Source organism: Mytilus galloprovincialis, chromosome 12, assembly GCF_965363235.1.
Source record: "Mytilus galloprovincialis chromosome 12, xbMytGall1.hap1.1, whole genome shotgun sequence".
In the NCBI taxonomy this organism is placed as follows: domain Eukaryota; kingdom Metazoa; phylum Mollusca; class Bivalvia; order Mytilida; family Mytilidae; genus Mytilus; species Mytilus galloprovincialis.
In genome coordinates this window covers 16,798,716-16,823,594 of record NC_134849.1, presented here as the reverse complement: position 1 = coordinate 16,823,594, position 24,879 = coordinate 16,798,716, and the positions used below count along the sequence as shown (strand labels likewise).

Genomic DNA, 24,879 nt, shown 5'->3' with positions numbered 1-24,879 from the left:
CTACAAAAGACTCATAAGTGATGCTCAAATTCCAAAAAGTTAAAAAGGCCAAATAAAGAACACGCTGCATATGAACTGACATTAACACATACTTAAAACCGTAGCTTAAGTAAGAAACTTTATAAATACTAATATAAAATTATGCCATGGTTTTATCTAAATAATTAACATTACATTTACTGTTACATACAAGTTTTCTCTCACAACAGAATTGGTACAAGTTTTTAATCTCAATCATCTGGCATCTTTTACAATGTATTTCCAGTCCTATGATTAATTTCTAAATTAATTATGCTGAAGAAAGATTTTTTAACAATCAAACTTTTAAGGTTTTAATTTAGATCTTTTAAATAAAAGTTATGTTGAACTTGGATGAATTTTTATTAGCCCGTTTTATAAATCTATTGCTTCATGCTTCCCATTTAAAAAGGGGGGAAAATGTAAAGGTTAAATTACAGACAATTTGTGTCAAAAAAAGGTCCTCTAATTCCCAATTTCATAAGTCCACCTGTAAAGTGTGGATATCAATAAATAATCACAGTATGCAATCAACAATATAAATGACAATGTTTCTATTTAGAGCAATGTTTCTATTTATAGAAATATTTCTATTTATAGCAATCATCAAGCTAATGGATCATCAAATATATCATCAGAAGTTGTGGTTGTTTTTGTTGTTTTCTTAGGTTTTTCTTTCTTTTGTTTAGTTGTTGGTGATGCTTCAGCAAAAATGTCATCTGAAAAAAGTAAATATTTCAAAATATAAATTTATACAGCCAACTTCTGGACAACATTAAGAGATTGATGTCATATGAAAAGCTTACTTCACATAGATTGAGGTCGGAAAACAATTGTTGCAAATTAATATATTCGACATAAATTTTCGTGTTTAAATTTATTTTTATCAAAGTTTGGTCTTTCATATCTGCAGAATTTTTAAAGCAAATAAGTCATAGAAAAAACTTTTGAACTAAGTTTCTAGTCAATATGTGATCTTTTGATAAAATGCCTGTACAAAGTCGTGGTGATTCATTTGTTTTGTGTGTTTGAGCTTTTGATTTTGCCATTTACTTAGGGACTTTTGGTTTAGAATTTTCCTCAGAGTTCAGTATTTTGTTATTTTTCTTTTTTTTTTAATATTTTTTTGATCTGAGTTCTTAGATTAATAACTTAGTCAAGCATATTCATGCAGTGCTTACTGGTTGAATTTATATCTGAAAAAACTTTCTTTTAAAAGAATAAACTATTCCTTACCAGTATCATCTTTAAATATGCTCTTTTTAGTAGCAGCTGTTGTTTTTTTCTTTTTCTTCTCCTTTGGCTTTGCTGCTGGTACATCAGCAAAGATATCTGTTTCATCTTGGAATAAATCTTCGTCTTTTGTTTGGGCCTTTTTTGCTTTCTTCTTTGTTGTCTTTGAGGCAAATAAATCATCAGCCTTATGTGAAAAATTTAGGTCTCTTTTACATGTAATATTTGATTAGTTATTTTTTCATATAAGTGAGAGAGAAAAATATTTATATATTATGAACAAAATTTATCCTTGATTTTCTTTGTTTTTTTTGTCTTTAAAATGTGATTCAAGATACATATTGTAGCAAAAAAAGTGAGTGAAGAGTATTTGTATTTTATGAGAGAAAGTCAGAGAGCGAGAGAATGTAATCAAATAAAATTTATATGCAACCGTAATTACTATAATTGTAAAAATCAATTTGTCAGTGATATATATTGTATACTGAATTATTTTCTATATGTAACCCCTTGATACCCTTGTCAGGTGGTAGTGTAGGGGTACATGTTTGTTAAATCCTGGCTATTGCAAACTTTTAAACAAATAAAACATGAAAAAATAAGAGAAAATGACATTCCTAACACAGTGTTGGAGAATTTTAGGTTAACCTAAAACATTGTACTGGAATTAAAGCTGCTGCCATACCAGCAAAACAATTGCATAGTGACTAAAAGAAATCCTTTTTATTTCAAGAGTTCAAAATACAAGTATGCATTGAGGTACAAAAAAAACCCACCTGGTACTATTGGTGGTAATTTATCTGTCTGATGTGCAAAATTATTATATGGCATTGTCACTTTTTTTTATAAAGAAAACTTTCAGTTTTGTTTGGTGAAGAATGTTAATGAAAATATTACTGTGGATCCAGTTTTTTTGAAAAGGCAATTTGTACTTCATGAAATATTTAAATTCTTCATTTCTATATCCAGGAAATCCATGAAAAACTGGTATCTCACCAATTGTTAAAAATCCACAGTAAAAAAAAATTAAATTATTTATGCTAATTTGAAAATGGTTGAGTACTAATGAAAAAGTCTATTGTTAAATACTTCTAAAGGTGTCTTATTTTTTCTAATTTATCGAGTTTCTGTTGTACAGAAGTATCCACATCACTTTTTTTTTAAATTTGTTATCTGAATTCCAGATGACTAAATTTGAACACTTACATTTTCTTCCGTGGTGTTTTTGGAAGAATCTGTTGTCTTTGTATCTATTGACTTTGGAATAGCTGTAAGAAAGAGTATATACAGATATAAAACAGGATCATCAGCAGGTTCTGCATCAAGACTGTACTAGAAAATAAATGCTCATTAGTACCACACCATGTAGGCTTACTACCCATTTCCCAAAATTTTAACCCTGACAATTGGTAAATGTCCTTTACAAACATAATGTATATAATTTCAACAATAAAGATGTTCTCTAATAATACGGGATATTTCAAGAAGATAGGGATACCTAAATACAATATAGGACATTACGCGTTGTTTGTTTATTGTTTTGTACTTGTATTGTTCTGTTGCACCATTGTCAGAAGATTAGATGGAGGGTTGGGCTTCCACTAACATGTTAAACACTCAGCCACATTTGGTTTGTGCCTGTCTCAACTCAGGAGCCAGCTGTTGTCATTTTGAGCATTTTATAGCTGACTATGGGCTTTGCTCATTGTTGAAGGCTGTAAAGTGACCTATAGTTGTTAAGTTCTATGTCGTTTGGTGTCTAGTGATGAGTTGTTTCATTGACAATCATACCATATCTTTTTTTTTATATTGTATAAAAAAATCAAAGGCTGGCACAAAATTTGAATTTTTGCACATTAGTTGCTGTCTCATGGACCTCACCTCCACATTAACTTAACATACATGATGTGCTTAATAAGTATCATTTAAACTTTATAACATTTGTTCTCACCATTTTTTGGTTTTAAAGATGAATCTTCGAATATATTATCATCTGCACTTTTGGTTGCTGTGGCTACAGGTGGCTCTGTGGCAGGGGTTGGTGTAGTTGTAGTGTCCTTAATGGACGAAGAGGCAAATATATCGTTATCATCATCAAAAATTGTTTTTTGTTTCGTTTTGTTTTTCTTTTTAGATGCAAATATGTCCTCATCATCATTCAAGATATCTTCTTTCTTCTCTGTCTTTTTGGGGACCGGGGTTTTCGCAGAAAATAAATCATCATCAAAATTAGTTGATTTTGGCACTTTAGGTTTTGTTGAAAATATATCTTCTTCGCTTGTTATATCATTTTTCTTTGTTTCTTTTGGCTTTGAAAAAATGTCATTTGACTCTTTAACTTTCTTTGTTTCTGACTTCGATGAAAAAATATCATCACTATTGTCGTTTATTGCACTTTGGGTATCTTCTGTCGATTTTGAAGGTGAATTTGTGTTAATGTTCTCCTGTTTTGTTTTTGGCAGTACCACAGCAGCAGGTTTCGGAGGTGATGTGCTGAACATGTCTTCATTACCAAATAGGTCAGAGGTCGGACGGGGGACTCTATCATTTTCAGGAATAACTGGAGGCGGACTAGTATCAAAGGAAGGTTCTGGTGAGAAGTGCCGACTGTGGCGACTTGGTGGTCGTCTTTTGGTCTGTATTTTTGCCCTATCCTACAAAACAGAAGCCAAACATCCAGGTATAATACGCTGTAGTAGAAAGTACATGTACAAAAAGAAGAAAAAAATATTTTGTCTTTGACACTGAACTTATATTCTCATTGAAAACCAATTATTTGAGCCTTTTGTAATTTACATTTCATGCATAAATTATAAAAAGGGTCAAAATTATCATCCGTGAGCACAGCTTTTTTTTCCCCTGAGGTAGGTTAGCTTAACATACTGCTTTATGATGCCAAAGGCACTGTTATTGAAGAACATAATGGAAATACATCATTCAGATAGTATAAAGTTTCAGTGTTATTTATTTAACAATAATTAAATTAATTAACCCACATTTTAGAATACTTTCACACCTTCCGGCACCGAGCCGACCTTGCGAAGGCTGAAAAGCCAGTCAAGGTCGTTAAACACTTCCATATATATAGAATACTTTAAAATTCCATACCTTATTTGCACTTTGTAATGTTTTAACCTCTGCTGGTTTGTCAAACCCTATAGCCTCATTTTCAATTTTCTCACTAGGTGGGGCTGCACCTGGTAACAATGCAGCAGGGTTAATACCAAGATTCATCTACAATACAAGGTGATACTTACATTACTAGATGCATATTTATTTCATTGAGTTCATTTCTGTCATACATGTATTTGGTTTTATTTTTATAAATTGTTTTGTAATAAATTACACCATTATCATTTTTCTTGTTTGAATTGTTGAACATTTTTCACAAAATGGCATTTAAAAACCAACTACACAGTATGAGTTTTTCTCTTTGTCGAAGGCCACCTGGTGAACTAGAATTGCTTATAATTACTTCATTTGAACTCTGACGGTTAGTTGTCTCTTTGGCAATCATACTATACCTCCTTATTTTTATATTTCCATATTAGTTTCTTTCAATCAGTTTTATTAAGTCAATTTAGATTCTGTAAATTCATCAACTAAGCCCACATTTTGTTTCCCAGTTCATATATGATACATAGTAATACCAATATGGGGAAGAAGAAAACTCAGATGGATTCAATTACATACCTGCCAACTGTCACTATTTGCAGAGGATTTCCCCCATGGAGGCTCCCAAATTGAAATTTTGAAAGAGCAATTCTGTTCACAATTTTAAACAAAACAAGTTTACAATGGCTTTAGTCGTAACTAAGTATGAAGAATCCAAAAAACAACATTAAAATGTATTTGAAGACCCCCTTGAAGGTTTTTTAGGACTAGGTTAGCCATTTTGCACGCAAAACCCCCATGGTCATTTTGAAAAGTTGGCAGGTATGCAATTTTTTACATGGATCATGTGGATTAAGTAAAACATGTACTTTGTTGAACATTTAAATTTGTGGAACATAATCCACAAAAATTGGTATCCAACAAATAAGCTGTGTCAGATAGATTTCAAAGTTATGCAACTGTATAGTTTGGGGCTTTGTTTGTCAATACTGTAAATATTCATATTGTTTGAATTGATTAACTTTATTTCTATGGGACTTAAAATTCCCTTATTTTATATTTTCAAAAGGGTCTTTTTTCACATATTCGAGCAAAATGTTGATTTGATGGTTACCATGGCAACGGGCATAATACAGGGAGAATAAAGACAGAATTTTACTCATCTACCAAAGTTCTTATGATATAGGGCAAAAACAATTACTTCTGTGACATGTCATGAATCATCTTCTGCATGATTTTTACAAAGACCGGTACTTAACATGTACATTTCTTATACTTTGATTGATTTTAGAACATTCAAATACGAATAAAAATATGATTGTTGGCCTGTTTTGTGGGGTTCTTATATTGCCTCAATTTTCTAACAGTTGCATAGATATTTATTTTCAACCCAAAATGAGTTAACAGATGTATTGATAATCGTTTCCATATGGTAAAAAATGATTTCTATCAAACACAGCTCAAATAAAAATGAATCCATAGAAATCAATTAAGGTGGTACCCAACACCTTGACTAAAATTAATTTGGCTCATTTAATTTTCATAAAATTTTCACAAAATATTTACTTTGAGCCTTTGAAAAAAGTATAAAAATTTCAAAAAACTTAAACCAATCACTTTCTCGGAATAAATTGGTTGGATATATAGCAGTTTGACAAACACTGATTTTGATCATTGAGAAGCTTAATATTTCCTTAACAATACAATGTGATTAAAACGTTTAGCTAATTTTAACAGAGTTATCTCCCTGTAGTGTTAAGTACCACCTAAATAAGGTAATATTTGAGAATTTTTCATCAAAGACACAATAATTTTACATTGATTAAAAAACAAAACAAGAATTGAACTTCATAAGATAAGTTGAAAGAACTTGAAACTGATCAACGTATTGTTAAACAGTAAGAACAGATCAAAGTAATTAAAATCAGGTCAAGCATATGTCATGTAATAAAAAAGAATAAAATAAGAATCCCTTAGTGTGAAACCAGATGCAGTTTTTGAAAATACATACCGGTACTAATAATATAGTGGTTACAGGACAGAAATTTGTAATGCTTTGTAGGCTATAACTAGAAGTTTAACTATATAAACAAGTATATATGGAGAAGTTAAAAAAAGGGGAGGTAACTTCTACTTTCCATAATCATTTGTATTGCACTAGCTGTGTAGGATATAAAGACAGTGGAAGTTTGGAGGATGTAACCTGAGAGATTACAGCCTTATATGGAAAAGTGGAAAAAGGGGAGATAACTTCTACTCTCCAGAGTCATTTACCTGTAACTTTCCAATTTTTCCAACAGCTTTTGGTGGAGAGCTAGGTGATATAATGTTTACAGGTTTTTTGTGCTAATTAAAAATAAAAAAAAACATAAACTAAAAATAACTAAATCTACAAAATACATGTATAAATTAAAGCAAACTATACACATGGAAAAAAGTATTGCAACACCAAATTCAAATTCAAATTAAAAAAACACTCTTTATTTTTTTGTGATATAATTTGTTGAAATAGAACTAGTTACACATATTTAAATATCACCGGAGTTTAATCAATAAATATCGACTTGATAAATTCTTATCTGCCCATGCAGCTACTGTACTCGTAAACAATGAAACAGATGTTTTTATACTAATTGTTTTTCACACTTTAAAAAACCAAGTTTATAAAATTATATGATTGACACCTTGCAATTAGTCATCCACAATGCATAACTGCAGCAAGATTGCAGATAATCAGCATGAGAGAAGCAGGTATGTCGCTGTGACAATTGCATGTATTGTTGGTCTTCACCATTCCACTATAAGTCATTTTGAGAATAAAAATCAGGCAATTAACAATGTTAAAGACCTTCCCAGATCAAGAAGACCCCATTTAACATCTGCTAGGGAAAATCAAGCATAATGAAGATTTGTCAGAAGGAAACCCATTGCAAACAATACAATCCTAAAATGAGAGTGATGGGCATACAGGAGCCTTTAAACAAGAACTGTTCGAGATCGGCTCATCGCTACTGGTTATCGTGCGATAAGACCATTTCAGGGACATTGGCCTACGAACAGACACACAGTTGCCCGTGTCAAATATAGTGCAGAGCTCGCCAAAAATGGAAATTTGTATCGTGGATGAAGATCCATTGTTCCACAGAAATTCGGTTTATCTTCCTTGGCTCGATCGTAGCCCACATTTGAACCATATCGAGCATATATGGGATACTATTGGGCGTAAAGTGCACGAAAGGACAATTTAGTTCAAACACGTCATGAAATAAACAATACTCTGCTCAGGAATGGTTGCTGCTACCTTAGCAACAAATTAGTTGACTTATGCAGGAATCAGAAGACGTTAATATGCGGTTATCCGTTTGAATGGAGGCTGGGCACAAAGTTCTAATTCTTTGGCGTATAACAATCAACCATGATCTGAACAATCATCTAAAGATTAATTTTGAAATGTCTAACATTGTAAAGTTTGACTACAGTAAAAGTGGTAAAATGTATTACCAAAAATTACAAAAAACACTTCATTTTGTTATAAAAATTTTGGTTAGATAAAACTTTTTTTTTCATACATTTTTTGTTTGTTTTAGTGCTAATGTTGTCATTAACTTACATTTCAATATAATTTTAAAAATATTTTATCATATTTCATCCAAAATAAGTGGCTGATTTTTTAAGTTTAAAAAAATCAAGGCATTGCAATACTTTTTTCCATGTGTATATATCAAATAAGCAAAAAATCAAAACAACAAAATTAATTATTATTTCACTGTAAGGGCATATGATACAGTAGATATTGTACACTGATTTTATTTGTGAAAACTTTTGAAACAACTTTAATTTAATATGCTTTTACCAAATATGATACCTTTAATGATTTATTTTTATCTTTATTTTACAATATTCATGATGTATAATGAAAATGTTGAAATTTCATATTTCAATACTAAAAAATAATACATATTAAACATGATTAATTTCATAATACATAATTAGGTAAATGTGCAAAGAAAAAATATCATAAACAAATATATCAAATTTGGATGACCCTGCTACTGTATCATATACTCTTAAAACATAACACAATGTTATATCATACTTTTATTAATTTTTATTATTGTCCTTAATTTGTTAGTAAAAATGTTACCACCTGGGGGATCATCACATTTGCATTAAAAACAAATAAATTAATCACTGCGAATATGTTAAAAGAAAAGATCTCATTGAACTACATCAAGTAGTTTGAAAATCCCAAAATTAAATTGTCGCGTAGTGGAGAAAAATAGGCTAAAGTTGAAATAAAGTATTTGAAAAATAAGTTAATTTACAGTATATCCAAATTTGAATTGTTTTCATCATTTTTCGTAATACATTCATAAATAATTTAATTTTGGATGTAACGCGTCTTCTAATTGGCTGACGTTATTTTGTTATGAGCCCATAGACATTATTTAGTCATGTGACCGTGACGTCATCAACGTTTTTTCATGGTTTTCTACGGTTTAAAATGGAATTTAGAATTAAATTATAAGAAATGACTGTAATATTTTTTCTGTCTATTCGAAATAACATAAAAAATGTGGTGCACACTGTTAAATAACCCGCTACGTGCGTTATTCAGTGTGCACCAAATTTTTTATGTTATTTCTTCATAGACAGAAAAAATATTACAGTCATTCCTTAATTAACAATTTGGGCTCTAATGGCTTTCATTATATTTCGTCTGTTGCAAGAAAATACAGAAAAAGAAATTATTTTATATGAACTTGGTCTGGAAAAATTCATGGTGATAAATTAAAAAATTTCTATTTTAAAGCAGTGAAAATATTAGGTTTAAAGATTCTTTCTTGAATTGTGCAAATAAAAGATGTTACAAAAACCAAATTAACCCTTTGACTATGGTAAGAACACATATGTCCCTTATTAGCAGACTGAGCTAGGGACATATGTGTCCCTCATTACACCAGGAAAGTTTTGCAAACAAACTCAAGAATAATTTACTACTTGAATACTTTTAATTCAAACAAATTAACGTATAATGTCACAATGACATAAATGACGTCAGAAAATGTAATTTGACAATCTTTAGTGGAATTTTTTGCACAGCATAACACTCAAAGATAAATATAGTTTTCAACCCAATGTTCATTCTAAAAAAGCCACAACCAAAGGGTTAAACCGCTCCCCCCCCTTCCAAAAAAAACCAAAACAAGCAAACAATATAACACAAGTAAAACACATATCTAACACAACATACAAGTGATTATCTGATACCAATAAAATACTAACCTCATCTGAATCAGGAGATGACAACACCTTATTATTTGGAGATGGAGGGAGCTCATTGTCTGCATCTAAAAGATTACTCTTACATGTTACAAAGCATTCAGAAAACCTTCTTCATTAATAAACAAGAATGTGTCCCAAGTACACGGATGCCCCATCCGAACTTTCATTTTCTTTGTTCAGTGAACCATGAAAATGGTTTAAAATCTCTAATTTGGCATTAAATTAGAAAGATCGTATCAAAGGGAACACGTTTACTAAGTGTCAAGTTGATTGGACTTCAACTTTATCAAAAACTTCCTTGACCAAAAACTTTAACCTGAAGCGTGACAGACAAACTGACAGACGTACGAACAAACGAAAGACTAATGGACCCACAGACCAGAAAACATAATGCCCATAAATGGGGCATACAAATATATAAATTGTCTAGATGAAGTTGTTGCCTTCATTTTTTCACTTGTATATTTCATAATGTCATATTGTCTAATTTAGTTCATGATCACCTCATCTTTTCATCGTTATTTCACAGCATCTTCTTCTATGTTAACTTCATTATGTCATATTCTCTTGTTTATTTCATAGCATCATACTATTAGTATATTATGTAGTGTTATCACAAGATGACATCACAATAATGTAATATATATAGAATAGAACTTTCTTATTTTCCATTAAATCTGCTTCACAATGATGACCATGCATATTGGATAAAATTTTTGTCCGCATGAAACTAATGATATCTAAAGGAATTACTAGACAAAGTTTGCCCTAAATTAGCCAATGTTCATCACTATGACATCATTATTGACATAATTTGCAGAAAGTCTTGATGATTTAGAATTACTCAGGTATTATTCGGTTTTCAGAATCTAATAATGACTCTGTAAATTGTGTTTTAAAACAAACCTTTATCATTTTGTACTCCAGTCTTTTTTTTATTAGCACCAAATGGGTCCATCCCTCCAAACATGGAAACAGCTCCAGGAGGCTTCTTTTTAACAGGGGCAGGTAACTCTTCTGGTTTGTCTTCTACTGTCTTGGAATCCATTTTTGGTGCAGCAGACAACACATCTGGCTTGGTTTCCTGTTTTGCTGGGACCTTCTTCTCTTTAGGTGCAAATAGGTCATCTTCATTATCATCATCAAACAAGGAATATATAATAAATAATTTTCTTTTATTAAACTCGTGGCCTTCATACAAATCATTTAAAAAAAAATGAATAGAAATGAATAAAATAGAAATAGATATCATCACTTATAAAGAAAGAAAATATATATTATACCAAAACATAACTGTCAATGCTTATTGCATGATTTCATTTTAACAAAACATTTATCTTACTATAATGAACAGTCCTGTTTAACAATATACTATTAGCAGGAAATCTAATTGTTAGTAGAATACAATCAACTCTGATCTCCCATTTGAATGGCTGGATTAGAATTGTTTTAGTGAGTGATTTTTTTCACATTTTAGAGAAATATAAAAAGGTTTAAATTGGAGATTGCCAACCTATACTTTAAACTATTCTTTCCTGTTGAGAGATTGGTTAAGCAGCACTTATAGTTAGATAACTTCAAAAACTTTTAGAAAAATAATGGAATTTTGTAAAACTGAAGACTGAAAAATTTCATTGAAATCAAAGACAAACAATCATGCTATTTGTTGTTCCATTTGAATTCAAAAGTAATATATCCCCTTGCTAATTTGTTTTTTAACCTTTCTGTGGTGTGGCTTTTTCTTGTTTCTTTTTCAGAGCACTCATAGGATCCATTCCACCGAACATTGACACACCCCCTACTGGTTTCTTAGGTTTGACTGGTTCCTCTGGTACTGCTGGTGGTTTAGAACCAAATAAATCATCATCATCTGTAATAGATAAATATTCAGTTTTGTAACATATAACATCATATAAACCCTTTCAACTTATCATCATATTGTCGTTTGTTGCTGTGCAACATATTTATTTTTACCTATTTTTTTTGTACATTGTATCCTGCCTAATCCAACATCTGAGTATTCCTAGGTTCAATATCAGCCCAAGAGCCGCATGGCTTGAGGGCTGATATTTACAGAGGGCTGATAATTATACATGCGCAGGGTTTCCGCTGGCGGTCGCCATTTTCGCAAATTGCGAAAAAATAATAATTTTGGCGATAAAAATTCGTCATTACGAAAGAATTTGGCGAAAGAAATATATAAACCGAATTATTTTCCTCCATCTTGTTTATTTTCTTTTTTTCCAGTTTCTCGGACTTTACCCGATCAGAAAATACTCGGAATTCACCTTGACCTCATTAAGATTTAGATAGAAAATCAATAATCAGCTGATTGCATTTTATAGCTATCGACAACAAAGGACTAATTAATAAAGGTGTTGATTGAATTGTTTCACAAAATGATATGGTCAAATGGCTTTCGCTATAAATGTCACATACAGAATTTATTTACATCTTTGCGACGCACGTGTTTGAAGCAAACTTTTGACATCTCTCCCTTTAAAGATAGTTTTGAAAAGAAAGCTGTTGTTGTGACGAAAATTGTTCAAAAGCAAGAAAAATCTCCGATTTAAAACTTTAATTCTTTTATCCTTTGACTTTAATAAAGTCGTTTGAGTGACAGATGCACGTGTTTCTAGCATAGTTGTACGTCTCAACTTTTTCATTTACGATGGTCAAGAAAAGAATACTGTCGTTATGAAAAAATCTATCCAAAAGGCTGGGAACAACCCCTCGAATGAGAGTAACCCTTCAATGTAATGACTACACATGAAATGAGGGATCAATTTCATGTGATAAAAGCTTTTGTTTTGTTGTAAAAATTACTTCTTAGTACAAAAGGGCACAACAGGAAAAATATATTTATGTTACTTGGCGAAAAAAATAATAAAGTGGCGAAAAATATATTGTTTTGGCGAAAGAGGTGGCGAAAAAAATAATTGACCCAGGGGAAACCCTGTACATGCGATATGAAAAATGACATGTTATGATCTTTTTATCATATGCTTCAACAATGGAGAAACATAACAGATTGATCATGTTGATATATTGATCCTTTTACGTGGTTCCCAAATAGAAGTTCAAAGAGTGAAAAGTTCATGGACGTCGGACTACAAATTTAGTACATTCGATATGAAATCTTTCTATCATATGCCTCAACAGAGAAGAAAAACATTTTAATGTGGAAGAATCAACAAAAAATAAAAATTCAACAATATACATAATGAACACTGTTGGGAAAAATCTATTTTTTTTTAAAGTAACTTTCTAAAATATGTTTGAAACTTTTAAAAAATGCATTTATTTAATAATTTGTTTAGTTTTTTGTTTTTGTATTTTGTTTTTATTATTTTACACAATACACTTTTCAGTATCCAAATATTTGGTTTGTATAATACTTTGTAATGTTATTTTCACTCAAAACAAATCATTGAGGTGTATTTTCCAGAATTTGCAGAGTATCACCGAACGCCATGCGATAACGTTACAGAAAGGCATGTGATAAACTTTTCATATCAGCCCGCTAAGCACCAATTCGAAAAATATGGAATTTACGTAAATTTTAATGCTATTATCATACAGTAAAATTCATATGTCATTTAGTCTAAGTATATGATAACACAGGTTACACTGTGCATGTATTGGGTCATTAGTTTTCTCTTTTGAATTGTTTTACATTTCTCAGTCCAGAGCCTTTTATAGCTGACTATGCAGTATGAGCTTTGTTCATTGCTTAAGGTCCTACGGTGACCTATAGTTGTTAATTTCTGTGTTATTTTGACTCATGTGAAGAGTTGTCTCATTGCAATTGGCAATTATACCACATCTTCTTTTTATAATCAAAGCAATTGTGTCCAACACTCAGATTAGCAGTTCATCATCTTCAAGCTACTCTATCAATGGTATATCTCTCTTCTAAAATATTAGTAAAAATTAAAGTTACATTACCTTTGGAATTTTCATTTTTATCAGCGACTGGTTCCTTCACAGAAGTTTTCTTTGTTATGGAACTAAACATATCATCTTCCTCATCATCAGGCATTAACAATGATTTTGTCTCTGGTTTCTTGGTTCCTGGCTTTGGCATACTAAACATATCATTGTCATCATCGTCAGGTATCAGCGAAGACTTAATATTATCTTTCATTGATCCAGATTTTGGAATACCAAAGAGGTCATCTTCATCTTCATCAAACAGGGCACCTGCTGCATAGTATATTATAGATAAGTGAACTTTGGCAGTCATTAATTAAGATAACATGAGCAAAAGAATATGCCCAGTATAAGTTAATATATATATAAATTTAGTCTAAGATTTCATCATTTTCATTCCATCGATGGACACTTCAACTGCTAATGCTAAAAATGCCAGCCTGACACAGCTCTGATTTTCACAGAGACCCAAAAAAGTTCTTTCAAAACTGTTACTGTTTTTTGCTTAAAATCAAATTATTGTTTTAAAAGTAAACAGTGAAAAACATTGAGAAAACAGGTAAAATTAAATTTTTATACTTTTTAACATCAAAATAGAATTGAAATATTCACTGATTGGGAAATTCTTAGACTCCTCACCTATGTAATAAAAAATGTTTTGTTCATAAAGAAATAATTACAATGTTTTCATTAAAATGGCACTAGCTACGAGATATATAAAAAATCTAAAGTAGGATTTTTTTTGTTCAATTTTTAATGAAAGTGAATTAGTGAAATAATAATTTACTTTTATTAGCTAAAATGGTTCAATTTTGTCAAATTAAACTAAGAAATATTGATAATGAGTTATTCACTTGCAAGTGAATAACTCAACCTCATTAAATCTGTATTCATGTGAACTCTTATTTAACCCCATAGAAAGAGATGAAATAACGCATGCATTGCCCATGTATGGTTATTTAAAGGAACAGAATGTCAACATTGAAAGTGAAACAAAGGTAAATAATTTGATTGGCTAATTCGATCCTCAAAAAAACTTTCTTATAAAGGAAAAACGACGATAAACATAAATTCATAATTTATAAAACAAAATTTAACAGACCTATAAAAAACCAATTGCACAAGTTGCTTAATCTATTTTTATCTGTGTTTATGTTTGCATCGCTTATATGGTCATAGAACATGTAGAAGGTCAACTCGATAGTTAATTAGAAGGCGTCTTGGCTAAAATTATTACAAAACGAAGCTGCATCTTATTGAGACCATGTCCTGTAAATTGTTTATTTCATACTTTTGATAGTTTGGAAAAATGTTTTTCATTGTTATAAATAGAATATTAGAATTTGAGTCAAATTGGTGAACATAAATTTGGCAGCTAGTGCCCCTTTGAAGCAAAAAAAATGTGACAATATCAGATTTGCAATCATAAAACTTTCAGTTTTTTATGTAAGTGATTTTCTGTCTTGAATTTTTACAATCACATTAATAAAATGCATGCATTCGTTTCTGAATTTACATTAATGAGTATTAACCTGCTGGAGGGGAAGGAGGAACTGGTCTGTCGTCTGCATCCACCTCTGGCTTGTCCTCGACCTTGACTTTAGGCTTCTCCTTCTCAACCTTGACCTCTGGTTTAGACTCTTCCTTCTCCTTTGAACTTTCTGACCTTTTTCTGTTTTTGAGGGCAGCCATTGGATCCATACCACCAAACATGGACACACCACCTACTGGCTTCTTCTTGGGTGGGGAGGTAGCCATTTTTTCCTGGAATAAGAATTAACACATTTTTAATTCAGAAGCATTGGTGTCAAATATAACATTTCTTCAAAGATTGAATTTATTCTTATTGTTTGGCAAGTCTGTAGACAAAAACCTTAAAATTGAACAGAAAGTCTTTATTTTGGTCTGTTTGTCAAGTTTGTAGACAAAAACGTTAAAATTGAACAGAAAGTCTTTTAATTATGGTCTGTTTGTCAAGTTCTTTTTCTGAATGACATAATAAATTTAATACTTTACTGAAAATTCAGAAACTGTCTAAAGCATTTTTATGCACATGTCCTAATTTTTCATTTTTTTTTCATATAGATTTCACTGTTGGTTTTCATGTTTGAATGGTTTTACTCTAGTCATTTTAGGGTCCTTCATAGCTTGCTGTTATGTATGAGCCAAGGCTCTGTGTTAAAGGCTGTACTTTGACCTATAACAGTTTAATTTTAACATTTTGAGACTTGGATGGAGAGTTGTCTCACTGGCACTCATATCACATCTTTTTATTTCTATATATCTAATTTCATAAATTCTGCATAAAAAGAGTATGAGTACAATTAGAATAGAAAATTTGAATTATGATGTGCAAGCACTTTTTTGTAATAATAAAACCAGTGCAAATATTTGATAATTCACGGTGCTGATCTAACAAACCTCTGTCACAGGACTGGATTGTTCTTCATTGGATACTACACTGCCTTTCTTCTCACTTATCTGAAAAACATAAGTTTTGGTAGAACTTGTAATCAAAATAACCTGATTGTGAAAGTACATTTAAAAATAATAATAAAATTCAATGGTATACATGTTCTACTTAAAATGGGTAAAGTGTCAAAGAGACACATGCGACAACAACCTGACCAAAGAGCAGAACACAGCCCAAAGCCACCTATGGGTCTTTCCTTTGGAATTTAGTTCAAACAGGGTTTCCACCTAATGGATCTTCAACACTTTAAGAAAGTCCCATACTGGGAGGCAGGCTCCAGCTGGCTCCTACATGTATAATTAAGACTAAATGTTGATCTCTTTATGCCTCGTTTAATTAACTCATCAAATTACACATAACCCATAATATATTTTTATTTATAAAATACTTTCACGTGTATTGCTATGAAATAAATGAAATATTCAAGGTGACAGCAAACCTACACTACAAGCAATTCAAAATAAAATCAAGAGGAGATGGTTAAATTATGGGTGAGCATTACAAGCACTTAAATATACACTATTATCAATCTACAAATTATCCATAGTCTTGTTAAAAAAACTTGAAATATGATTAATTGATATTTCTTTTAAGCCCCACCAACTCAAAAAGGCTGTATCACATAGTCCTATATATCTTTATGTAAGCTCAAAAGGGATAAACACACACTACTCTCCACCCCCACCCCTATACTTGTATGCATGTAGATTCTATTACCACCCATCCCCCCACCCAAACCACTTGGTAAAGTTTAAGGTAAAAACTGATGCTAGTGCACTATTAGTCTCAATGGTTGCACTTGTAAGGCACACAAACAAACAAACAGACAGACAGTTTAGCCACAACTACCGTATCTTAACTCCAAACTTAAAAACCAACAAAAATTTTACAATGGAAAATTGTAACTCATAAGTACATTCTCACTTAAATAAATGAAGCACATAAAACAAACCTGTATTTTACTGTAATATTTGTTCAATAAATCCACAACCATGTGTAAAACCACTGACACTAACATTTGTTATATTTACAACACTGATCAATATTACAATTAGCACAGATCTGGTCGTGTATATGATGCTGCAGATTACAACTTTTTGTTTATGTTACTGATAAAGCTATTAGCAGCAGTGCTGAATGAGGATCATAGCTGTATAGTAAAATAAAGCCAGATGTAGTCTGCATTGAGGCTCGTTAATTCCTAATCAGTATCAGATAATTAGTAGCTACCTGAGGTGTGTACCTTGTTTTTTATCAGATAAATCACTAAGATTCATTCATAAAACATACAAAATCAAATGTTATACTACTTCACAAAGGTACTTACAAAAAGTATTAAATATCCTCAATTAATGTCGTACTTTACTCCTTACATAAGATGAAATTTAAAACTGTTTGAGATTTGAAAACATTTATAACTGCTTGAAACCTTTACTAATTAAAGAGGAAGATGCAATAAGAAAATAAGAATAAATGTGAATACTATTGATATTATGAGTAAAATATAATCAGAATAAAAGAACTCAACTCTATCCCCCCCTTTTCCCCTTTTACCAAAAATGTTTGAAACTAATCTACTTATTGGAGATGAAGATGCAAAAAGATAAGATGTGAATACTATTGATATTGACGAAACATACAAAATCCTACCCCTTCCTTTTATCTAAATTCAAATCCAAATTCCAGGACATTTGAAATCAAACAAAGATTGTATTCAAAACAAAAACCGTATTCGTAACAAAAAAATTGTATTTAATAGCATAGGTTTAACAACTTTGGTTCTTTAGAACTCAGTATACATAAACATTTTTTTGGTTTTGTCATAAAAATGTTCAACAGATGTTGAAAAAGTTTTTATTATACCAATTACTATCATAAACTCATGATTTAATACAAGTCTAGATACTTTGACATTTTACAACCAGATGCTCCGCAGGGCGTAGCTTTATACGACCGCAGAGGTTGAACCCTGAATGGTTGGGGCAAGTATGGACACAACATTCAAGCTGGATTCAGCTCTAAATTTGGATTGTGATTAAATAGTTGACACAGCATAGGTTTCTGACACAGAATGAATGTGTTCTAATGAACTTAAAATTTTTGTTTTCTGTTAGAGCAATTCACTATGCTGTTGAATATTAATCCTCTCAAAAAAATGTTTGAAGCAATTTTCTTTTTTATTTATGAAATTTCAAATGAGAAAAATTGAACCCAATTTTTTTAATCACATCCGCCTTTCCCTTATTCCAAAACTAATCTCAATTAAAATTTCTAATGGAGTTTGCAACAATAACTACTCATTTAAATACATCATAAAATATTAAGATGTAAAAAAACTGCTTGTTATCACTGAATGGTAAAGATTATTTTAATTTATCAGTTGGTAGTAAAAAGTGAATATACATTGTATATTGTATATAACAAAGATTTAAGTTGATTCTGGACAAAGAAAGATAACTCCAATTAAAAAAAAATCTTGCTATTGCACAATATTTTGCAATTAGATATTTCTTGCTTACTATTCTGGACAAAGAAAGATAACTCTAATTAAAAAAAAATTTGCTATTTCACAATATTGTGCAATTAGATATTTCTTGCCATTGCGCAATACTGTGCAATTGGAAAGACTTGCTATTGCACAATACTTAATATAATAATTTTAGATCCTGATTTGGACCAACTCGAAAACTTGGCCCATAATAAAAAATCTAAGTACATTTTTGGATTCAGCATATCAAAGAACCCCAAGATTTCAATTTTTGTTAAAATCAGACTAAGTTTGATTTTGGACCCTTTGAACTTTAGTGTAGACCAATTTGAAAACAGGACCAACCAGGTGCTCCGCAGGGCGCAGCTTTATACGACCGCAGAGGTCCAACCCTGAACAGTTGGGGCAAGTATGGACAAAACATTCTAGCGTGATACAGCTCTGAATTTGGATTGTGATCAAATTTTTGACATTACATGGGTTTTTTTTTTACACAAAACAAATGTCAAGATTTTACAAATTTTACAATTAAAGATTTCTTCTTCAAACTTTTTAAATCTAAAATTAAATAGTTGGCACAGCATAGGTTTCTGACACAGAATGAATGTGGTCTAATGAACTTAAAAGTTTGTTTTTGCCTTTTAGCAATTCACTATGCTGTTGAATATTAATCCTCTCAAAAAAATGTTTGAAGAAATTTTCTTTTTATTTATGAAATCTGAAATGAGAAAAATTTAACCCCCCCCCCTCTTTTTTCACATCCCCGTTTCCTTTTTTCCAAAACTGATATCAATTCAAATTTCTAATGGAGTTTGCAACAATAACTACTCTTTTAAATACATCATAAAATATTAAAATGTAAAATAAAGTGCTTGTTATCACTGAATGGTAAAGATTGGTTGGTAGTAAAAGTGAATATACATTGTTTATTGTATAAAACAATAAAAAAAACTTCATCAGCAACATTTTATATTGGCAAATTTCCAATGAAGTTATTTACATAAAATAATGGGCAAATAAAAATAGAAAATGACATCATAGTCATGTCTGGCAAATGTCCAACATACATTATCTAAAAACATTTTAGATAAGATAAGGAAATAAGATGTAAAAAAACTGCTTGTTATCACTGAATGGTAAAGATTATTTTAATTTATCAGTTGGTAGTAAAAAGTGAATATACATTGTATATTGTATATAACAAAGATTTAAGTTGATTCTGGACAAAGAAAGATAACTCCAATTAAAAAAAAATCTTGCTATTGCACAATATTTTGCAATTAGATATTTCTTGCTTACTATTCTGGACAAAGAAAGATAACTCTAATTAAAAAAAAATTTGCTATTTCACAATATTGTGCAATTAGATATTTCTTGCCATTGCGCAATACTGTGCAATTGAAAAGACTTGCTATTGCACAATACTTAATATAATAATTTTAGATCCTGATTTGGACCAACTTGAAAACTGGGCCCATAATAAAAAATCTAAGTACATTTTTGGATTCAGCATATCAAAGAACCCCAAGATTTCAATTTTTGTTAAAATCAGACTAAGTTTAATTTTGGACCCTTTGGACTTTAGTGTAGACCAATTTGAAAACAGTACCAAAAATGAAGAATCTACATACACAGTTAGATTTGGTATATCAAAGAACCCCATTTATTCAATTTTTGATGAAATCAAACAAAGTTTAATTTTGGACCCCGATTTGGACCAACTTGAAAACTGGGCCAATAATCAAGAATCTAAGTACATTTTTAGATTCAGCATATCAAAAAACCTAACTGATTCATTTATTGTCAAAATCAAACTAAGTTTAATTTTGGACCCTTTGGACCTTAATGTAGACCAATTTGAAAACAGACCAAAAGTTAAGAATCTACATACACAGTCATGACAGTTAGATTCGGCATATCAAAGAACCCCAATTATTCAATTTTGATGAAATCAAACAAAGTTTAATTTGGACCCTTTGGGCCCCTTATTCTGTTGGGACCAAAACTCCCAAAATCAAACCCAACCTTCCTTTTATGGTCATAAACCTTGTGTTTAAATTTCATAGATTTCTATTTACTTATACTAACGTTATGGTGCGAAAACCAAGAAAAATGCTTATTTGGGTCCCTTTTTGGCCCCTAATTCCTAAACTGTTGGGACCTAAACTCCCAAAATCAATACCAACCTTCCTTTTGTAGTCATTAACATTGTGTTTAAATTTCATTGATGTCTATTTACTTAAACTAATGTTATTGTGCGAAAACCAAGAATAATGCTTATTTGGGCCCTTTTTTGGCCCCTAATTCCTAAACTGTTGAGACCAAAACTCCCAAAATCAATCCCAACCGTTCTTTTGTGGTCATAAACCTTGTGTCAAAATTTCATAGATTTCTATTAACTTAAACTAAAGTTATAGTGCGAAAACCAAGAAAATGCTTATTTGGGCCCTTTTTGGCCCCTAATTCCTAAAATGTTGGGACCAAAACTCCCAAAATCAATACCAACCTTCCTTTTGTGGTCATAAACCTTGTGTTAAAATTTCATAGATTTCTATTCACTTTTACTAAAGTTAGAGTGCGAAAACTAAAAGTATTCGGACGCCGGACGACGACGACGACGACGACGACGACGTGATAGCAATATACGACGAAAATTTTTTCAAAATTTGCGGTCGTATAAAAACCATGCCATCAAAAATTAGAGTGTATTCAGATCCCACCTTATATACATTGTAATACTTATTATATAATAATCTGATAACTTATTGGAAGTTAAACAAAACAGTTTATTATTCAGATGTTTTTAAAAGTACATAAATAAAGATGTATATCTAGTTCTTATATAAAACATAGTACTTACAGTACATAATACTGCTGTAGAAAGAATATAATTCTACTATATATCATTTTAGGTCCATAAATTGTAAATATCAGTTTAAAAAATCATTTTAAATGAACAAGTTGTAAATATCAGTTGATGTTTTGATACAGGACAATTAGTTTTAAAAAATGGCCACAGAGGAAGTGCATACTTCATATTATCTGCCTGGATACAATAAATTACCTAACAACTAGTCTTAAATCTTTACTGTACTATTAAAGCATCTGAATTTAATACTATTTTGATGAGCTTCCAATGAACTATCAGGTTATAAAATATAATATTATATTATGTACCTATTTATAAAAAAATATATTATTAATGTCCGAAAATCAAATTTCTGACTAAAATTATACAACTTATAAAATTAATTTGGATGCTATTTGAAAATATCAATTAATGAATTTTGAGAGATAAATATTATCAACTTATGATATACTCCTAGGTTAGGGAGCTACCATTTGATTTTTATGGGGGGAGGGGGGGCTAGGATGAAAAATTTTGTCCTGCATTTTTTTTTTAGCTGTAATCTCTGTCCTGCCTTTTTATTTTTCACTCTTTTCAGTCCTGCCTTTTTTTTTTTTAGTTTATCCTGACTTTTTTTTACCTAAATTGTCGTCCTGACTTTTTTTTTTTTTGCAAATGTGTCTCATCCTGCTTTTTTTTTTTACTCAAAACTCCTGTCCTGCCTATTTTTTTCAAATTTCATCCTAGCCCCCCCATAAAAATCAAATAATAGCTCCCTTAAAATATACGTTCAGACAAGGTGTTATAAAACACATAATGAAATGGCTTTTAACATTTATTCATATTTCTATAAATACTATAATGGAGGACAGATATGATGTCAGTATTTTATAATTTCATAACCTTTTATCATTACTTAGATCTTTACTGATTGCACACCATTGACAGGTAATGTAGTAATTTACACTAAACTACAAATGTACTTTAAACATACATCTACAGGGAGGAAAGGAGGTAAAAATTCTTCTTTAAAAATCTTTATTTTCATCCGTCTTAAGGATGTTTGCTACTCTGTTAAAAAATAACAAGCTTTTTAAAAGTAAAGAAACTAAAAAAGTAGAAAAAAATGGAGTGTCCCTGCGCTCGTTTTCGAGATATAAGCCATTGAAAATTTGGCGGGAAATAATTCTCTCTAGATTTTTCATATATTTAACATTGGCACCTTCTTTGTTTCAAAAACTATGAAAAAATAACAAGAATTTTATAAAGTTTTGAAATACAGCTTTTTAAACTAAATGTAATAAAATTATGAAAAGAAAAGTAGTGGTTAATGGGCAATTTTTTTTAATGACAATACATGGATAAAACCAGAGGATTCCGAAAATCTGGCAAAAAATCAAAAGATGGAGGAGCAAACATCCTTAAAGATAAGACAATTTGTTTAAATAGATGATTTACACTCTCTTTATGTCTAAACCTGTCAAACTGAATTTTAAGACCCCCTTAACGTATATAATTGACAATATTTTGAGTTATTAAAAAAAACTAAAAAAAATAGAGCTGATAGTCTTTTCTATAATTTTGATATGATTTTTCCAAATAGTAGTACACTTAACTGTAAAAATCTTTGAAATGAAGCATGTACGACTTTTAATTTGAAATAACTGTCTAAAAGAAATGCAATATAAAAAACTGTCCATACTATAACTGAATATTTTCAAATACAAAATAAGCATTGATTTTAAGTTGAATAAGTTCATTCCATTTGAAAGTTTTAACTCTCAAACTCTATATACTTGTTATGATTCCTTAAAGACATACCATTGATTCATGTAAAAGTATTTCCATAATTCTCCAAATAATATTCTTAATATTTGTATCCTAACATAAGTTTGATTTTCAACCGAGTTAAGTACAAATGTACATATCAAATGTAATAATGTGTAGTATTTCACACTTAAAGTGTAACTATTAACAGGGATCCTGCTATTAACATGGTCCTATTACCTGTACACACCCCTTTTTCTGCTTTAAATGATAGTAAATGTCAATGAGTCACAGGTCAATACACTTAAACCAAACTTTTGAACTAAACTTAGCCAGTACAGATATATCCTTCTTTATATTTCAAATTGTTGTATGCAAAGGCAATAAGTGAAATCCCAAATAACTTGTATCTGGCTGCTAAATGTTAGAATTTAATAGAATCTATGTAATTACCAAAATTGACACACCATTTTTTTTTCAATACAGACTTTGCTGTTGCGAATTGTCTCCCCCCTTTCCCCTCTCTCTCTCTCTTTTTGTATTATACAAAAAAAAAAAATATTTCAAGAAGTTTTCTTTTTCATTTCTGAAATCTAAGCCCCCATTTTTTTTCACCTACCACCCCACCTCTTTAAAAAAAAAAATATTTCCCTCAAGATATGGTCATAATTTCAATTAAATTTCCAATGGACTTTGCAACCATAATTAACAATTATAATACATCAAACCAGATGCTCCGCAGGGCATAGCTTTATACGACCGCAGAGGTTGAACCCTGAACGGTTGGGGCAAGTATGGACACAACATTCAAGCTGGATTCAGCTCTAAATTTGGATTGTGATTAAATAGTTGACACAGCATAGGTTTCTGACACAGAATGAATGTGTTCTAATGAACTTAAAATTTTTGTTTTCTCTTAGAGCAATTCACTATGCTGTTGAATATTAATCCTCTCAAAACAAGAATGTGTCCTCAGTACACGAATGCCCCACTCGCACTATCATTTTCCATGTTCAGTGGACCGTGAAATTGGGGTAAAAACTCTAATTTGGCATTAAAATTAGAAAGATCATATCATAGGGGACATGTGTACTAAGTTTAAAGTCGATTGGACTTAAACTTCATCAAAAACTACCTTGACCAAAAACTTTAACCTGAAGCAGGACAAACGGACGGACGAACGGACGAACGGACGGACGAACGAACGGACAGACGGATGGACGGACGCACGCACAGACCAGAAAACATAATGCCCCTCTACTATCGTAGGTGGGGCATAAAAATGTTTGAAGAAATTTTCTTTTTTATTTATGAAATTTCAAATGAGAAAAATTGAACCCAATTTTTTTAATCACATCCCCCTTTCCCTTATTCCAAAACTAATCTCAATTAAAATTTCTAATGGAGTTTGCAACAATAACTACTCATTTAAATACATCATAAAATATTAAGATGTAAAAAAAACTGCTTGTTATCACTGAATGTTATTTATTATAATTTATCAGTTGGTAGTAAAAAGTGAATATACATTGTATATTGTATATAACAAAGATTTAAGTTGATTCTGGACAAAGAAAGATAACTCCAATTAATAAAAATCCTGCTATTGCACAATATTTTGCAATTAGATATTTCTTGCTTACTATTCTTGACAAAGAAAGATAACTCTAATTAAAAAAAAATTTGCTATTTCACAATATTGTGCAATTAGATATTTCT

The 24,879-nt window shown here is 30.7% G+C and overlaps 1 protein-coding gene across 1 annotated transcript in view; it reads right to left on the bottom strand.

Annotated features, from left to right (window-relative positions):
* Positions 1-256: 256 nt before the first annotated feature.
* Positions 257-24,879, bottom strand: part of LOC143055525 (uncharacterized) — a 62,094-nt gene continuing 37,471 nt past the window's right edge. The window contains exons 24-35 of the mRNA XM_076228685.1: positions 16,006-16,065; positions 15,117-15,348; positions 13,600-13,857; positions 11,372-11,521; positions 10,558-10,806; positions 9,652-9,716; positions 6,640-6,711; positions 4,360-4,485; positions 3,203-3,905; positions 2,458-2,519; positions 1,255-1,438; positions 257-737 (exon numbers count right to left, since the gene is read on the bottom strand). Coding sequence (XP_076084800.1) covers positions 625-737; positions 1,255-1,438; positions 2,458-2,519; positions 3,203-3,905; positions 4,360-4,485; positions 6,640-6,711; positions 9,652-9,716; positions 10,558-10,806; positions 11,372-11,521; positions 13,600-13,857; positions 15,117-15,348; positions 16,006-16,065 — 2,274 coding nt within the window. The 3' untranslated portion in view covers positions 257-624. The remainder of the gene's footprint in view (positions 738-1,254; positions 1,439-2,457; positions 2,520-3,202; positions 3,906-4,359; positions 4,486-6,639; positions 6,712-9,651; positions 9,717-10,557; positions 10,807-11,371; positions 11,522-13,599; positions 13,858-15,116; positions 15,349-16,005; positions 16,066-24,879) is intronic.